This window comes from Aphelocoma coerulescens, chromosome 8 (genome assembly GCF_041296385.1).
Source record: "Aphelocoma coerulescens isolate FSJ_1873_10779 chromosome 8, UR_Acoe_1.0, whole genome shotgun sequence".
Taxonomy (NCBI): Eukaryota; Metazoa; Chordata; class Aves; order Passeriformes; family Corvidae; genus Aphelocoma; species Aphelocoma coerulescens.
The window spans coordinates 19,823,774-19,839,827 of NC_091022.1; the positions used below are offsets into that span (position 1 = coordinate 19,823,774).

At 37.6% G+C, this 16,054-nt stretch overlaps 1 protein-coding gene across 10 annotated transcripts in view; it reads right to left on the reverse strand.

Annotated features, from left to right (window-relative positions):
* The window catches only part of ADGRL2 (adhesion G protein-coupled receptor L2), a 387,257-nt gene that overhangs the window by 41,457 nt on the left and 329,746 nt on the right, over positions 1 to 16,054 (reverse strand). For all 10 annotated transcript variants that reach the window (XM_069023029.1, XM_069023030.1, XM_069023031.1 and 7 more), the window contains 2 exons: positions 11,955 to 12,064; positions 5,528 to 6,328 (listed from right to left, as the gene is read on the reverse strand). In XM_069023029.1, the coding sequence (XP_068879130.1) occupies positions 5,528 to 6,328; positions 11,955 to 12,064 (911 nt within the window). The remainder of the gene's footprint in view (positions 1 to 5,527; positions 6,329 to 11,954; positions 12,065 to 16,054) is intronic.

Here is a 16,054-nt window from a genome sequence, read left to right on the forward strand (position 1 = left end):
GGAATATATCTAGCTTTTAGAAGGCAGGTCATTTTGTCTTTAATGACCTGTGCAAACTTAATCTGCTTGGCCATTCTCCTGAGCTGCAAGAAGACACATGACAGCTGCCACCACCTGATGTGTGTCGTTCTGAAAGCTGAGGGCGGTGGCATCCGTGGGCTCCCATGCACTGCCTTGCAGAGCACTTTGCCAGTATAAGATAATGGCAGTGATGATTAATAGGCTGCAACTGAGAAAAACAAACTCCATGTCAAGGTTATTAACCTATTGTTCTAATCAGTAGGGTGAAGATATGTAGTTTTTGTCCAACTCCAAAAAAGCCACTTTTACAATGAAAGATTCTATTTCAACTTTTTGACTAGGCTTGATATGCTGAGGAGAAAACTGAAACCTCTTTTGCCTCCTTTTTTATTAAGAATAGGTGCTTCTTATTATCAGTTGAAGACAGTCTTATTAAAATTAAGAAAATAAGAGAAAAGAGCAGTAAGAAGTAAACCCAAAGACTCAAACTGAGGCATAATTAATTTACATTTGTTTCATGCAGTTCTTAGCAGCTGATTTAAACAGTTATGTATCCTATCTGTTACTAAAAATGAAGACACCACTGGAGTAAAACTTAACACCTGTTTAACAGTGTGATGTCTATAAAAAACTTAATTGCTGTAGGACAGCAGGGGAATAGTAACTTGCTTTCCCCAACTGACAGTGAAGAGCAGATTTAGAGAAGGCCCACAAGCTATCTAGTATTCCTTGCCAACAGGTTTTTATTCTAAGCAGGCAAAACAAGCTTTTAAAAAAAACCTAAACCAAGCTAAATCAAAAATATCCCCACCTAAAATACAACTCTGACCTTAGATTTACAATTGTGTTAAAATGCCCAGATGATGTACCACTTCTGAAAATACTAATGGTTTCATTCTCACCTCTGGAATCCAGGTCATTTGAGAAATCAGCTGCATGGATTTTTCAGTTAAATGTATGTTGTTATAGGTATTTCAATTTATTCAGACACACGAAAATCTATGTGCCCACCTTTATTCTCAAAAGGGGTCATACATGGAGAAGCTATGCAAAGCAACAGGGATCAGAAACCAGTGCAGATCACAGTTTTCCCGCCTTCTGCTTATTACTGCTGTACCTGTTTTCATGCTTCAGTGAATAGCAGGGACAGTACTAAGAGTCACCTAATTACCTATAGGTCCCAGCTATTATGTTAGCCAGTACTCTATTGACCCTGCCAAATCCCATTCAATTGAAAGTGAAATGTTTACACAGCCATTTATTATCATCTGAAAATTATAACAAATGTGACAAAAAAATTAGCAAAATACCTGTGGTTAAGAAACGTGCTATCTGGTCCCCATTATATTGTCTTTACTTGTACAACCACTCTTTCATTTATCTTTAGTCTATCAGATTTGATATACCAGGGCAGACCCGATTTACTTAATTTGCTGCATGGCTTTCTTGTAGATTCTTGGTGTTGCACTAGTTCCCTATTACTTCAAGCCCTTGGTGATGCTACTTTCTGAGTTTCCGTTCTGTCCACACTCACAATATCCGTGTCTTCCTGCAGTGATCCAATAATACTTAATGATGGGTATCAGGGTACAAAAGGGGAGAAAACTTCAGTCTGAACAGTTAGCACAAATTGGGATGAGTGTAGATGAAATCTCCTCCTAATGCACTAACACAGAACAAAAGGATTTATCTTCTTTTTGTTACCAAGGAAACCTTACAATGTAATACTCATATTCACTTCTTAGATGGAAAATTCCCTCATTCTTCTTAGTCTTTTAACTTAAAATTCCTTTAAAAATTCCTATTTCAGCAAGGATTCATTTGGACCGTTGGTACTTCCTGTAGAAAGAACGTAACTGGATATATCCACTAAATTTACCAAGGATATAAAAACTCTGGTATGTCTCATTTTTTTCCGTGGCTTTTTGCAAGGCCTGATGTATTTTATTTAATTTTTAAATTAGGGCTTGATTTTTAAATGCCTTTTACACTTAACCTTATAAAACATGCTCTTCTGCAACATCTGAGTGGTACTTGACAGCTGTAGCTCTGAAAACCATTTCTACATCTATACTAGAGATGCACCAGCTGCAGGCTGAATGTTTTACATGTAGCATTGTCTTGGCAGACACCTTGCAAATGCATTGTCTTGGCAGACACAAGCAGTGCAGAAACAGGAGGACCCCTTGCAAACGCAGCTGGGGCATTTGCTCAGCATCAGATGTGCAGACGTGGAGCTCAGGGACATGGTTCAGTGGTGGACTCGGCAGGGTGAGCTTTATGGTTGGACTTAATGATCCTTTCCATCATTCTATGATACATCTGTGTACTACAATTTCCAAGAGAAGCAAGAAGAAAAAGTAACATAAAAAGAATGAGGTTAAGGGAGGCATTTTAAGGGCAGCAGACCCCACTGTCTGAGTACTAAAGCAGTAGCCTGTCTGCAGCACCTACAGTTTTAGAAATCTGAAGAGTTTCTCCTGAAGATTAAGAAAATAAGGATAGATGGAAAGTTGCAAGAAGAGAAGATGGTGTGCAGCAAGAACAAGGTCAACATTAGGTTAACTGCAGTGGTATTTCAGAGGTTGCAAAAGAGAGATTTAAAAATGAAAGAGACAACAAAGAAAACAAAGCCAGGAGTTTCAGGACATGGATGAGCCCAAGCTTTGGCCCTGGAGCAAATGTGAGGTGAAAGTACGACTCAAATATGACAAATTTGTCTTTCAGATAGGAAGACTGGTGTTTTTGAAGCACTCAGTAGCTGGACATTGCGGTGTAGACAAAAACTTAATAGCCAAGACAGATAGGGAAAAAAATAAAAATCGGTGTGTGTCTTATCTATCATTATTTCTCACATGGCAACAGAGAGAACACAGATTACTGAGTCTTCCACAATGGTCCCAAGTTAACCATTCGAAAAGAAAAGGCCATGACTTCCAATTGTGAGACACTGACCTTGTGACACCATTAAATACTTGATATTAAAGTACTGTTGCAAAGGACACTAAAAGAAGGTTCTTGTGTTAGGTCATGTACAGAATGTTATCGTAACTCCTATGTTGTTGAGTAGACGGTTAAGAAATCTGAGTTGACCACAAAAAAACCAAACCAAATCAGAATTAAAGAAGCACAAAAATGCCCTTCATCGTGTGCTTAAAAGCTGATATAATTCTATATGAGATAAAAAATCTAAATGTGCATTACACATATAGATCCTTTATGTAATACTCAAAAGACTGAGCTTCAATTTATACAGACTTTATGCTGAAACAAAGAAGAATTGGAAATATAATAGAAATAAATATAAAAGTAGATACTGTACAGAATTTCTCCTTACTCTTATAGCAGTACATCTCAAGGACAATTATGTTAGATAATTTTTCCTTTCATTTAGTAGTTTCTAACTACAGGCAATTGGCTTAGGCAAAAGAGGAAATGACCTGAAACATATTCTTAGATCTGCTATGTACATACCCATACAAAATTAAAATATTGGGTATTGGCTTTACCTAAGGAAAAATACTGTGTGAATATATGCATCATATGCTCAAATAAAATGAGTGTCTTCATATGGTTTCTATATTTTAAAAAGACTAGACTCAAAAGATATCTACTGATGTCCTAATGCATTTAAAACCCAAACTCATAACTTAAATATTTCTTCTCTGTCTTCATGGGTGAATGGGCACACAGCTCAGAGGAGAGGCAAGCACCCTGCAGTGTGCCCTGGACCCATTTTTGCCTCGGTCTGGTTGGAATAAACTATTTCTGCTCCTGCCTTGCATGCCAGCAAGGAACCCAGGAACAGAAAAGGGTGCTGGTGGATACCCAGATCTGGTTTTCAGAGCAGATGGGATGTGGCCAGCACATGCACTGTAACTTAAGATCTTAGAGACTCTCATAATAAAAACATTATGAAATGTCTTACTGGAGACCTTGGAGGTTTACTAAAGCAAAGGAAGGATTCCACAAAGCCTTTTCTCTCCCTGCTTTTCCCTTACACTTTTCCTTCTATGCAATGACTTAAAGATTAGCTTTTTTCACAGCAGCTGCCTGAACTGCAAAAGCTACTTAGAGCCTGCACCTCCATTTTCTCCTCTTAGTTTTAAAGCTCTGAAGAATTTAAAATGCATTTCTATCTCAATTGAACTGAATGGAAAGTGGCATGCATGAGAATGTATAAAAATGAAAGCTGTAATTTTTTTTTAATTACATAGGTGGTTTATCTCTCTGCTAAGAGCAACCCCAAAGCCTCCCTGAGGAATGGACTTGTTCGATGTACAGAGAGCAAAGCTGGCCAGTTCCCCGAGCACCTGGAACCTGCCTGAGCCTGGCCACATATTGCCAGGGAGGTCTGCAAGAGACTGGACAGATCACCCTTGGCTCTGGAGATCACTAATGTATTGGTTCTACACCGCCCTGTTCTGCTGCCTCATACGCAGTTTTGTACCTGGAAAAGCTGTATGTGTGCTGCCATAATTGTGTGCATATTACAGTTTGCACTGCTGTGCATGAATCAACTTTGCTGAAGCAGGACAGCTACTTTTCATGTGGAGAAGCCATTATTACTACTTTTTTGAAGTAGAAAAAATGGCTGCCAAACATGCATAGCACTTAGATGAGAGAAGTGAAGTATTACCTTCATTGCTAAAGCAGCTTATCAACATTCTGTTCCTTGCTGCATACATCTTCTGCCACAGAGCATTTCTCCTGGTATTTACTCTCCTCTGTAGATGTAGATGTATGTGGCTGTGCCTGTTCATGTCATTTTTAGGGATTTCTGAGACCTAAAGACCTCTGTTTTTCTTTTTCCTTTTGACAGTTAGTATCTTCCCTTTTAGGTAGTAGTTCTAACTTCTACTGAGCTGAAATGCAATTGTAAGGGACTTACTGAGAAATCCACTAAAAAGATGTCAGACAATCTTGTCTAACCCGACATTAGAAACTGTGCAAATAAGGCTGCTGAAAAATACTTATTCTTGGTATTGCACGTTAACCCCACACGTCTCCTCTGGGACCTCCCAGCACACACTGCTCTCCACTGCTGGCGCCAAGAAGTTAAAAGGTCTGCATGTATGCTGTAATCAATTCAGAAGCAGGTAATACCGAGCGGATGGGAACAGGCTTTGGGCTCAGCATGAAGCAACTCCAACTCAGTTTAGCTATAGGAGTCAAACTGACTGATGGTATAAAGTAAATAATTCCCCAACTCATTCTCAAACATAGAAAAGCTACACACTTGATTCATAAAAAAAAAAAAAAAAGATAAAAGATAAAAAGAAAAGCATGAGCCTGTAAACCAAATAAAGTAATTCTATTTCTCTTCACAGGTTCTGCAAATTTGTCTTGCACTGCTGTAATGCTGTACAGCTCAGCACGGTGCAGACAAACAACCCATCCTTGCCTTTGTGCCATGAGCTAAATCTCAGACTAAAAATATTGTAACATATTTCTGTGAATGGAAACACAAAGAGATCAAAAAAGGAGAAAGAAAAGAAATTCTTACCTTGGGCAGGATCAGGTGGGCCAAACTCCAAAGAGTATCGCAGAATGAAGTTGTTATTCCACACATACAGCTGGTTGTCTCTGGGGTTGTAATCCACTGCGGCGATGTACTGGTACTGATTGGGAAAAGGAATGTCCACGTGCTCGCCTCTGCTTAACCTGGTGTTGTAGATGTAATCGATGGCATTCCTGCCGGTCTCGCTCTCGTTGTCCTGATACACTGACCGCACCACGTACAGGACACCACATATCATGAAAGCATTGGATGCTGCCCGCTTGTCGTAGGTTGTTTCCCAGGTGGCTTCAAAGCGCAGAGTGTAGGGGTTCAGCTGGCTAATTACTATCATCCCGTTGTTTTGCTCCGTAGCATAAATTACCCACAAGCCATTTTCATCAACTGCCAGGTCAATATCAGTCTTTCCTCCCCATCGGTATGGAGAGGTGTCATGGTAATTAGCATAATTGATTATGGCCTCTCCACTCTTAATTCTAGTCCTCAAGTCAAATTTTACTATGTTGCGAGTTCTTTCCTTGTTGAAAAAGACAGCACCGTCATACACCACAAATCCAGTACCATCCACTCGGTTTGGGAGTTTGTATGTCGTCTGCTGGCGTCCGTTTTGGAAGTCCTCTAAAGAAGCATATTCTATCAAAGTATCGGTGCGATACGGAGTCCATGGCATGAAGTATATTTTATCTGCAGCCTGGAGAGGGTCTTTGCACCAAGCACCTGCTTTTTGTTCAGCTTCATATAAATACGGCGAGTCCACAATTGCTTTCAACGTCCCCGGGCAAACAAAAACTAACAGTCACAGAGAGAAGTGAGACAAGAATTACGTCAAATTAAGACCGTCTCATAATAAAAATTTAAAATAAAAAGAAAAAAATAAAAAGGTAGGTAAATCATAATGACTGTGTCAGGAAGAAAAAAAAATCAATTTAATTTGCACTAGATTATACCTTATGTTATAATTAATGCAATTATCACCCTTTATCATCCACTTTTCTTAAAGTTACCATGTTCTTGCTGTACCAGTGTGGGAAGTGGATGGGAACTGTTTTCACTAGTACAGACCAAGGCTCAATGGCATACACAGACAGCTGAAAATGTAGAGCTACTCTTGCATTTTCATTTCAGACTTTTAGTGAGTACACATTAACTCTCCAGAGCTTTTAACTGGTGTGCAGCAGTGTGCTAGGTCATTTCAGTCCAAAAAAAATCACATCAACTTGTTTAGAACTTTAAGAAGTGGTGAGGCTGAAAAAGGAGGTGCCTCGATTAAAAAAAAAGGAACAAAACAAATCATCAGGTATATAGAGAAAGCAATTAGGAGCAGAGAAAACAAAACACAACCAAAGCAATGAATGAAACAGACCAGGAAACCCTGTAACCATGGCATGCTATGGAGAGGGTTCTGGAAGCCAGGCAAGATGACACTTGATTAACAAGAATTTACCCAAGGGTGAGAGAAAGAGAGGGAAAGAAAGACAAAGAGAAAGGGAGAGAAAAAAGCAAGGGAGTCTTCCCTCCAGCCCAAGTACTTCAGACACTATACCCCGCCACCTACTTTAAGCAGCCAAGTCACTTTTTTGCAAACAGTCGACTTCTTTATGAGGTGTACTTATGAGATCCTGCTGATTATCATAATATAAGTGTTGTGGGGAGGGGAAGGGAAGAGGTTAACATCCATAAGGCACATAACAAGGAGCTGGGGTTTGGACTGTATACGTTATTTACCTTTTTGCTCCACTTCTATTTTAAGCATCGGAAGAAAAATAAAAAAGTGCAAGGAAAAAAGAAAGAAGATTAACATAAATTGACTATTAGTCTAAAAGATTAAATTAGTAACAGACGCTAAATATAGGGAGAATAAGAACTGCACTATATTGGATAAAGAGAAACAGACAACAGGATAACCTAGCAGGAGAGAGATTCTACGGTTACACAAATGAACATGGATCAATCATTTTAGTAGATTAAGGAGGGAATACAGATATGCTGGCATGTAGTTTCACTTAGTGAACCTGAATAAATAATGAATTTCTTTACTAGTACATGCTATACACACTCTTCTTCTTCTAAAAGTATAATGCTAATGAAGTTGTTTTTTAAGCAACATATGAATTTATCATATATGTGCAAGTGCACATATACATATTATATTAATTAATTAGAAATTAAAAATTCACTATATTAATTATATAGGTTTGCATATGTGAATATTAAACCTCCCCCCATCTTTGTCCCAGACATTTCCCTGCTTTTCTTTCTTGTAAGGAAAGCAGCTTGCACACTTCGGCTCTCCTTAGGCTTTATTTTATTTGTTTTCCTGAATGTTAATCTTGAGACCTTTTGCCACTTCTTAGTCTATAACTGCAAAACCAGACTAGAAGGAATAAGCAAAAACATCTAGAAAAAAAGAAGCAAAAGCACAGTAAGCAAGAGGAAAAGAGAAGAAAAAAATTAACAATTAGCTCATTCAGATATTCTCCAGCATCATCGATTAAGCCCGAAACAGCAAGCTAGTATGCAAGGACAGCCATATTGTTTAAAACAAACATCAATCCTGCCACCATACACAGAAGACATAAACCGAACCCAATTAACAAAGTTATATTACTATAGCAATTTTTCCCTCAGGAAGTTTTAAGGAAGTTACAAAAAGATATATAGCTGAAGCCCAGCTAGTAAATAGCTTTTCAATAATTATTTGCAATAAAACCTATTTCATATACTCTGTGGCCTTTGAAGTATCCTCCCTTGGTTTCATAAAATGACCTGGAAAATGACAGATGTACCAATCTGTGTAACAGTAGCTGCTGATACCAGGGAAGTGTATCAAAACTATTTGCACAGCTATTACATTTTCAGTATTACAGTATTAGCCTGAAGAATGCCTTTGTATGTTTCATATAAAGTTTCGGATTTTCAGTTTCATTTAATAAAATTACATATGATTATTTTGAGAGTGATATTGGCTGATCTGATCTAGTGTTTCATCAGGAAACAATTTCACAACTTTACAGGGGAACCAGAGGGGGTTAATATTTTCAAAATGAACAGTAGTTTTCCTAGCCTTTGTACTGTTATACATCTTCAGGTAAAATACTTGCTTTTCTGCAATTTGTAATTCTGGAGTTATTCAAGTAAACAGAAGATATATTCTGAGGTGAATTCTTGGGTTTCACCATTAGTATTAATGACTTTCACATGATTCTGTTTGTAAACTTCTATGCATGTGCTTATTTCTCACCAAAGAGCAATATTGATATTCTACCTGTTTAGAATTAATAATAGGAGAGGGGGGAGAAAAATAGGGATAACTAAAATCATTACCGGCATGTCTGCTCTGCAAGCACTGGTGTACAGCTGTACATTTTTCAGGGACAGATGGGCTTATTGAAATAAAAAAATGCTGCAAAGTCCAATCAATACAAACAGAGAGAGAATAAAACACTTTAAAATGTTTTCTATTGAATTCCTGACTCCAAAATAGGCTTAAAATAAAAATGCACAGATGTACAAAATGGCACTTTTGATGTTCTTCTTTATAAAATGGCTGACTTCTGTTAGTCAAAGTGTCAACATACATTGTGCAGCATAAGTGAGAGAAATGTCAAGTGCAGTACTCTCAATTTCTTTGTAATTTAATCGATAACACTTATTTCAGGACAAAGCAATGCCCATAAAATTTGTCTGGAATTTTTGTTGGAGATCCAACTGAGTATCTGAAAAGTTGTTTTGTTGAGGTTTTTTTTTTGTTTACACTTTGAGATGCAAAGAAGGAAGCTTTTATTAAATACTTTCAAACTTAATTAAATTGACAAAATTGAGTACTTTCAAATGAGTAAAGCAGCTATGTATTTTTGGAGGCCAGCAAAACATAGAGGAGCTCATAAACTGCATTTTGTACAAGGGTGACAGCAACTCCAGTGCGTAAGAACTCCCACCTTTCACCACAAAACCTATTATGACTGCTGTTTTTCATCTCTCATGGACTGAAAGCTACCACAGTGAGTACTGCAAATTTTGCAGTATTGCAGTAGCTGAAGATGAAATTCAGAAAAAGTAAGAACCATAAATTAACTTTGGTAAGAAGCGTTGTGATCACTGAACTCCTCCCTTCCTGGGCCCACAAAAGCTTATCCTACATTCCCAATGAGTCTCTTACACTGAGACAGCTGCTATTTGCAAATCTAATAATTTCAGTCATTCTGTAAATTTAAATATAGAGCACTGGAATAAGTAAGGAAATAAAACTTTAGACTTGATAGCTGGAGTTTACTAGGCATCAAAAAAAGAGACTTGGAAAAATAACAGGATAGGCTTTTTGGGAAAGGGAAGAAAGACGGTCAACAATCAAAATGGCTACTGTAGCACAGTGTGATCAGAAATCAACCTTCAAAACTTATTTTAGTAACTGGCAATCTTTTGATGACTGGTGGTAATGACAAGTGATGCCTCTTACAGTCCTGGAATTGGGCAGTGTCATCACTGTACATGCTGCAGTTGACAAACTCCAAAACTTATAGACTTTGAAAAACAGGAAAGTATCCCGAACCCTGAATTATGATAGACACAGAATTACAGAGTTCAAAGGGTAGGCCAATGCAATTGACAGTAAATAAAAAATAAACACTTTAAAATTAGAGTAACTACAAGTTAGAGTACAGGGTAGGCCGCGCTGTTGCACTATACTTCTGAAACTGGAAAAGAAAAGATTCCTGGAGACAGCAATACCCAATCAGTAGAACATATCCACACTTCTCTTCCTAAAACAGCATAAGAAATTATGTTTGAACATTATTTGCATTACATTTTTTTCCTTTATGAGCTAGCCTACTGGAACTGGAAACGTTAACTTCTTGTCACTTGACTGACCTCATGGTTTGGAATCAGATGCACTGCCCTCTTTTCTGAGAATTTGGGAATGAAAATAGTGCTAAAGCAGAAGTGGTCTTTGTGGAACAAAACTTTGGTTAGATTGGGGTAAGACATCACTCCTCAAAAGTGGCACGAGAAGAACAGTTACAACAAGCCACCAATACTACACACAGGAGGAATGGTACTAGGGATCACTGTTTGCAGTAGGCTTCCAAACCTACAAATGGTACAGGGAAAAAAATCAGCAAGCAACCATTTCACAATGACACAGCAGAAATGAAGAAAAACAGATGATCTGTGCTTGGCCTTTAACAACAGTGAAGGTTCAGTGCAGTGAAGCAGTACAGAGCAGTATTTCAGTTTCAGAATTCTAAATTTTGCAGGAAAAGGTATGGACAGTTTTGACATAGCTTTGCTTATGCCAGAACTCATTTCCTTCCTTTTTCAATATATACTGTCACCACAGTGTTTTTGCATCTCAGACTTGGCCTGTTTCCTGTACCAACAGAAAATACGACTTTGGTTAAGGATTACTGCAGATCAAGAAATTCACGCTTAATAATAACTCAAGGGAATGATCAGTGCACTGCTCAAATTCCATTGCAAGCACAGCTATTTCTCTGTTGAGTTACGGGACGAGAGAGAAGTCACTGCAAAGAATGACCTTACAAGAAAGCAAAACCAGTTAAAAGTGTCGAATCTGCAGAACTTTCATGATTGCGCACAAATATCAATAAAAAAAAGCATTGATTATTACAAGGAAATAAGAAGTATGTCTAAAGCTACTGAACTTTACTGAATATTACCAATAATATTGTACAAAACTGCTGAAGTAGCCTTAACTTCACATTTTTCTATCTCAATATCATTTCACTGTTTACTTTTTTTTCAGTGAAAAACTCTATTTTAGTAGCTGATTCAAGGCACAACTGATATTTTGTCTTTAAATTAAAAGCGAACTTTTCTTTCTCACTCTTTTCCCCTCTTGCTTTTAAAGAACACAGTGTGAGTACCTTATTAATGAATTATTCACTCTGAATATGCATTCATTTATAACGAAGCACAAAATCCTTTTACAATGTCCCCCAACTGGGTCACTTGCCTCTGAATGTCAGTGCTGGGTTTTGCTGTGCACCCAAAGTCACCACAGCAGCAGGTAGCCTTTCAAGTAGATCATGATTAAAATTGAAGTCAATTCCTGCTTTACAAGTCTGTGAGCCAAGCCAATTTGTCAGCAACTGGTTGCGGGCAAAAGTACAAATTTCTATCTGGTCTATTGAATAGCTAATTTGAGTTTGTTTTCTGGAAAAACAGTAGCCTTAAAAGCCAAACACTTAAGAACACAGACAGACACTTGGCCAGCATCACACCATGGCTTCCTTCCACACTTTGTGAAGCTAATTGGAGGCCCTAGTCTGCAAGTGCTTTGCATGCATAATGGGTCCATGGGCCATAAACATATGCTTCTTTTCCATGTAACAGCACTCCCGCTTCAATTGTGAGGGCCAGAGGAAGTGAGCAAGAATAAAAAGATTATACTTACTGTAAGGAACACATTCATACTGAACTTCTAGATATTTGTATGTTCCAGGACAAGGATCAGGAAACACATCTGACCCAGTAACTACTATACACTGTGTTCGGTTGTTGCACCTGTAATGGGAAAAGAAAGCAAGCTAATTAATTTAAAATTACATTTAATTTGCAAGTTCATACTAAAGGACTACATTCAGTGCTAAATCTCTTCACACTTGGGCAGTTCAATCCATAAGACAACAAAGTTAATTAATACTAATTAGCCAAAGTCCAAAAGAAGGCTTCAGGACAATATTTTATTTCAGGCTTTATACTTTTAAATTTGGAGATCGATGTTATCTTAACTGTCCCCATTGGTAGAGATAGCTGTACCAAGTACCAAGTTTATACTGATTTGATACTACTGTTCAAAAATATGAAAAAAAAATGCAAAGATGATATAATTGAAAAAATGTGCAATTTTGAATAATGTATAATAACAACACTGAGTAATTCCTTCCATCTTTAGAGACACATCCTGTTGAACGGTTTTACATCTCAGAGAGACTTTTCTTGTGATTCAAGGAAATTATTTTAGTTGGAAGAGCTATTGTAGACAAAGAACGTTAGCATTTCCATTTTAATTATTTTAGGAGCAATTGGTGGACTCTAAGCTTCCTCTGTTAGGCTACAGGAAGCAGTAAAGAATGACCACTTGAGGAAATAAGAAAAACAGTTAAAAAAAAGAACTGCAAGAAAATTAATTAAAATGTACTTTTGAAGAGACTAAAACATAAAAAATATTTGCTTTACAATGAAAGAAAATGCAGTTTGATACAAAGAAGAATTTTATTACAATGCCTCTAATTGTGAGGATTTACCGAACCTAATGTTTTTGAAGGTTTTTTAAACTACTACTACTACTAGATTTTAGATTACTATTATTTTTTCAGAACAAACAAAAAAAAAACAACCAAACAAATATTACCTTGGAAGTTAGAAGTGAAAAAAAAAATCACCTAACCTTGAAGAGATGGTCAAAATGTAATACAGAAAAACAGTCACGAGGAAGAGGAAGAAAAGAAAGAGAAGGTCAGGGAGTTTGGTGACTAAAAGGCAAAGAGCTTGGCTGATCTTCTCAGGGGTTAGTTTTGTTTGTCAGCAAACTGAATAACAGAAGTCTGAACTTAAGTAATAGACTAGCCTTTGACTCCAGCTGTACATCAACTTCTCGATTGCCCTACTTCTTCCCATACTCCCTGAATACCACATATCCGAAGCTAAAATAATCTGCCGTGTATCAGTGGCTTTCCACAGCTGAACAGTGCCAAGAGGTATTAGAATAATTCATGCTACCTCATAAAAGGTAGAGCAAACACAATTCAAAGAACTCTAATATAAATCACTTCCTTTTTTATATAGTAATCAAACTAGCACAGAGCGGGTCAGGACATGCTGTGTCTCTCTGCTGAGCAAACTCGGAAACAGCAGCTCTTCTGACTCCATCAGTTAACTCTTCCTTTTTTTTTTTAGTTGCTTATTTCTACCATCATAAGGCTCATAATTGCAGAACTAATTGGAAATAGTCAGGGATTTCTGTACATACACAACCATGGATACGGATAGAAGGTGGGGAATCCACCTGCCACCTTTTCCAGAAGGCACAGCCAGGTTCCCTGCACAGCTATTGCACAAATAATGTTGCCCCACTCCCATCCCAATGGAAGAGTCAGTCAGTGCAGCAGCTCGTGCAGGATGTTAGAGGGTCTGGAACGACTCTGACACATCCAGTGGCTTTAGACCTAGGCTGACGTGGGGAAATGTGCACCCAGCTTGCTGAGAAAACCCCTGTACTCAGTCTGTAACACTGAAAATGCACACACAGCCCCTCCCACAGAGGACAAAGGGCTGCTCTTGTGTGGTGTAAATGGAGGCTGTGGAAGCAGGAGAAGGCAACATGGCCCCAAGCCTCACAGGCCTCTCTGCAATATCCCCAATACAGCGTTTTTTACATGCCACGCCTCAGGTACACCAACCAGCATGAGAAAATCTGGGATGTAAGATTTTGTAACAAATTTCTTTAAATTTGTGTTTCTTTAGCAAAAACCTCACGCTGAAACCAAAATAATTCCTACAAGACTCCTCCTGGTGCATCATTCAGTATGATAGTTTCCACAGCTTTGAGCTGTGTGAAAATTTTATTTTATACTCAAATGAGCAGCAATTAAGACAGAATTATTTATTTGTTATTTATGTTGGGAGAAATTGCTTGAGAATGAAACTAACCAAGGTCGTATTTAGCGGTGGGAAAAAGATGGACTCATTTCCCTGTGAAGATTTGTTTTCTTCAGTTTCATTTTCCCCCAGTAAAAGATTCATAATGCTGCCATCAGCCACGGAACTGAGAAGAACTTCATGTCAGATTTTATCAAAAGGATGTGTAATAATAATTCAGAGGAAAATGCAGGTTTTTCTCTTTGTACAGTAAATGTCAAACTTCAGGCATTGAGCAGTGTTTATAGGAAATTGATGAAACTCTAAAAACTTTTACTATTCCTTTATGAAAAATTTCACCTGCTGTGCATATGGTCAACTTTTGCCCACCTTTGGCCAAACCCAAAACTCCAATTGCAAAACAATGAGCTATGCCCACTGCTGCAGTAGCTACCAGGCTCACCAGCACTTCCTCAAGAAGTGCAATTACTTGAATAACTATATGAATAGTGTATTTGTGCTTTAAGTTGTAGGTTTTCACATTCAAATCACTGATTATGCTGCACTTTTGGCTGTATTTTATAAAACCTGAGTAATTTACATGCACTTCCAAGATTTCAAATTAAAGACACTTGATTAGGATATTCACAGTTTAAAAAGTCTACATTCAGGTAACTATTTTTTACATAGTTAGAGTTCCTATTTCCATTAGAGTGAGACCTGCAAGAAAAACCCACAGCAACTATAGCAGCTGTCAATCCCAATTCATGGGTTAAAGAGAAGAGGTGAAGAATGAGTGGAATTTGTAGTAGTAGTTCTGAGACAAGTAGTTCAGGGAATTTACTGTGATTTGTTCTATGGATAAATTAAAGCCTTCTGTTCACTGCACTGTTTTTCTTTGTAAAACCAGGGTACTTCTCTGTTAGCTTTTGGCCTATAGTTCTTCTGCTGTCTGCAAAAACGATTTTACAAACTGGTACGGGTTTCAGCTGAGCTTCTTTAAGTCAAGAAGCACAGAACTCTGTGGTATATTGGACAAAAGAGACTCTGCTCTCCACAAAACAGCACTAAACAGCAATTATCCTACATGGCTACAGATTATCAAAGGCACCTCATCACTGCCATAGCAGAACTTCATAATTTTGAGAAACCTCTACACTTAGTGTGCTTGAAGAAGAGGATATTGCAGTGTTACAGCCTTAAATCTGGTGACCTATTCATTTTTGTAATGGGCAAGCATCTTTTCTGTCACAGGATTCTCCAAAACAAGACTATTGTGGAAATAAAGTGCCTGGAAATTTGCAAAATTGGCCTAGACACCACCAGGAAAAAAAAAAAAATCCAAACCTCAAAAACCTGAACTGACAAGTAACTTGAAGTCCTTCATTCATTTTACACAAAGTTATTTTTTCTACACAATACATTGTTAATTTGGTCCATCTATTCAAACACTTAAAAAATTGTTCCAATGAAGGTGTTATACAAATCAGTTGTAATTTCTGCAAACTTAAGAAGACAAATCACAAATACTTTGGTGTTTAAGTTCTCTGTAGGTTTTAAGGAACATTTAAGTGTTCTGCAACCTACGTAACTGCGTACTTCCCCAGCCTAAGTTAAAATAGAGACATTTTCAGGGAGTTATGTACAATCTTAAAATTCATATGATCTCACAATGAGAAATGTTTTCCCTCTCAAGAAGAATTCACAATGTTCACAAAGATTTATGATACAATGACTGTCATTTACAAGGAAATACAGCAGATCAGCAAAGAACTCTCTATAAACTCAGTAACAGTTAATTTAGGTAAGGTAATATATGAATTAAATTTGAAAAACTGCTAAGGAAAAGACTACCTGTAGTAGTGAAAGAATGATAATTCAGGTTCTTGTGCTAGTAGCAACAATAGTTTTGCA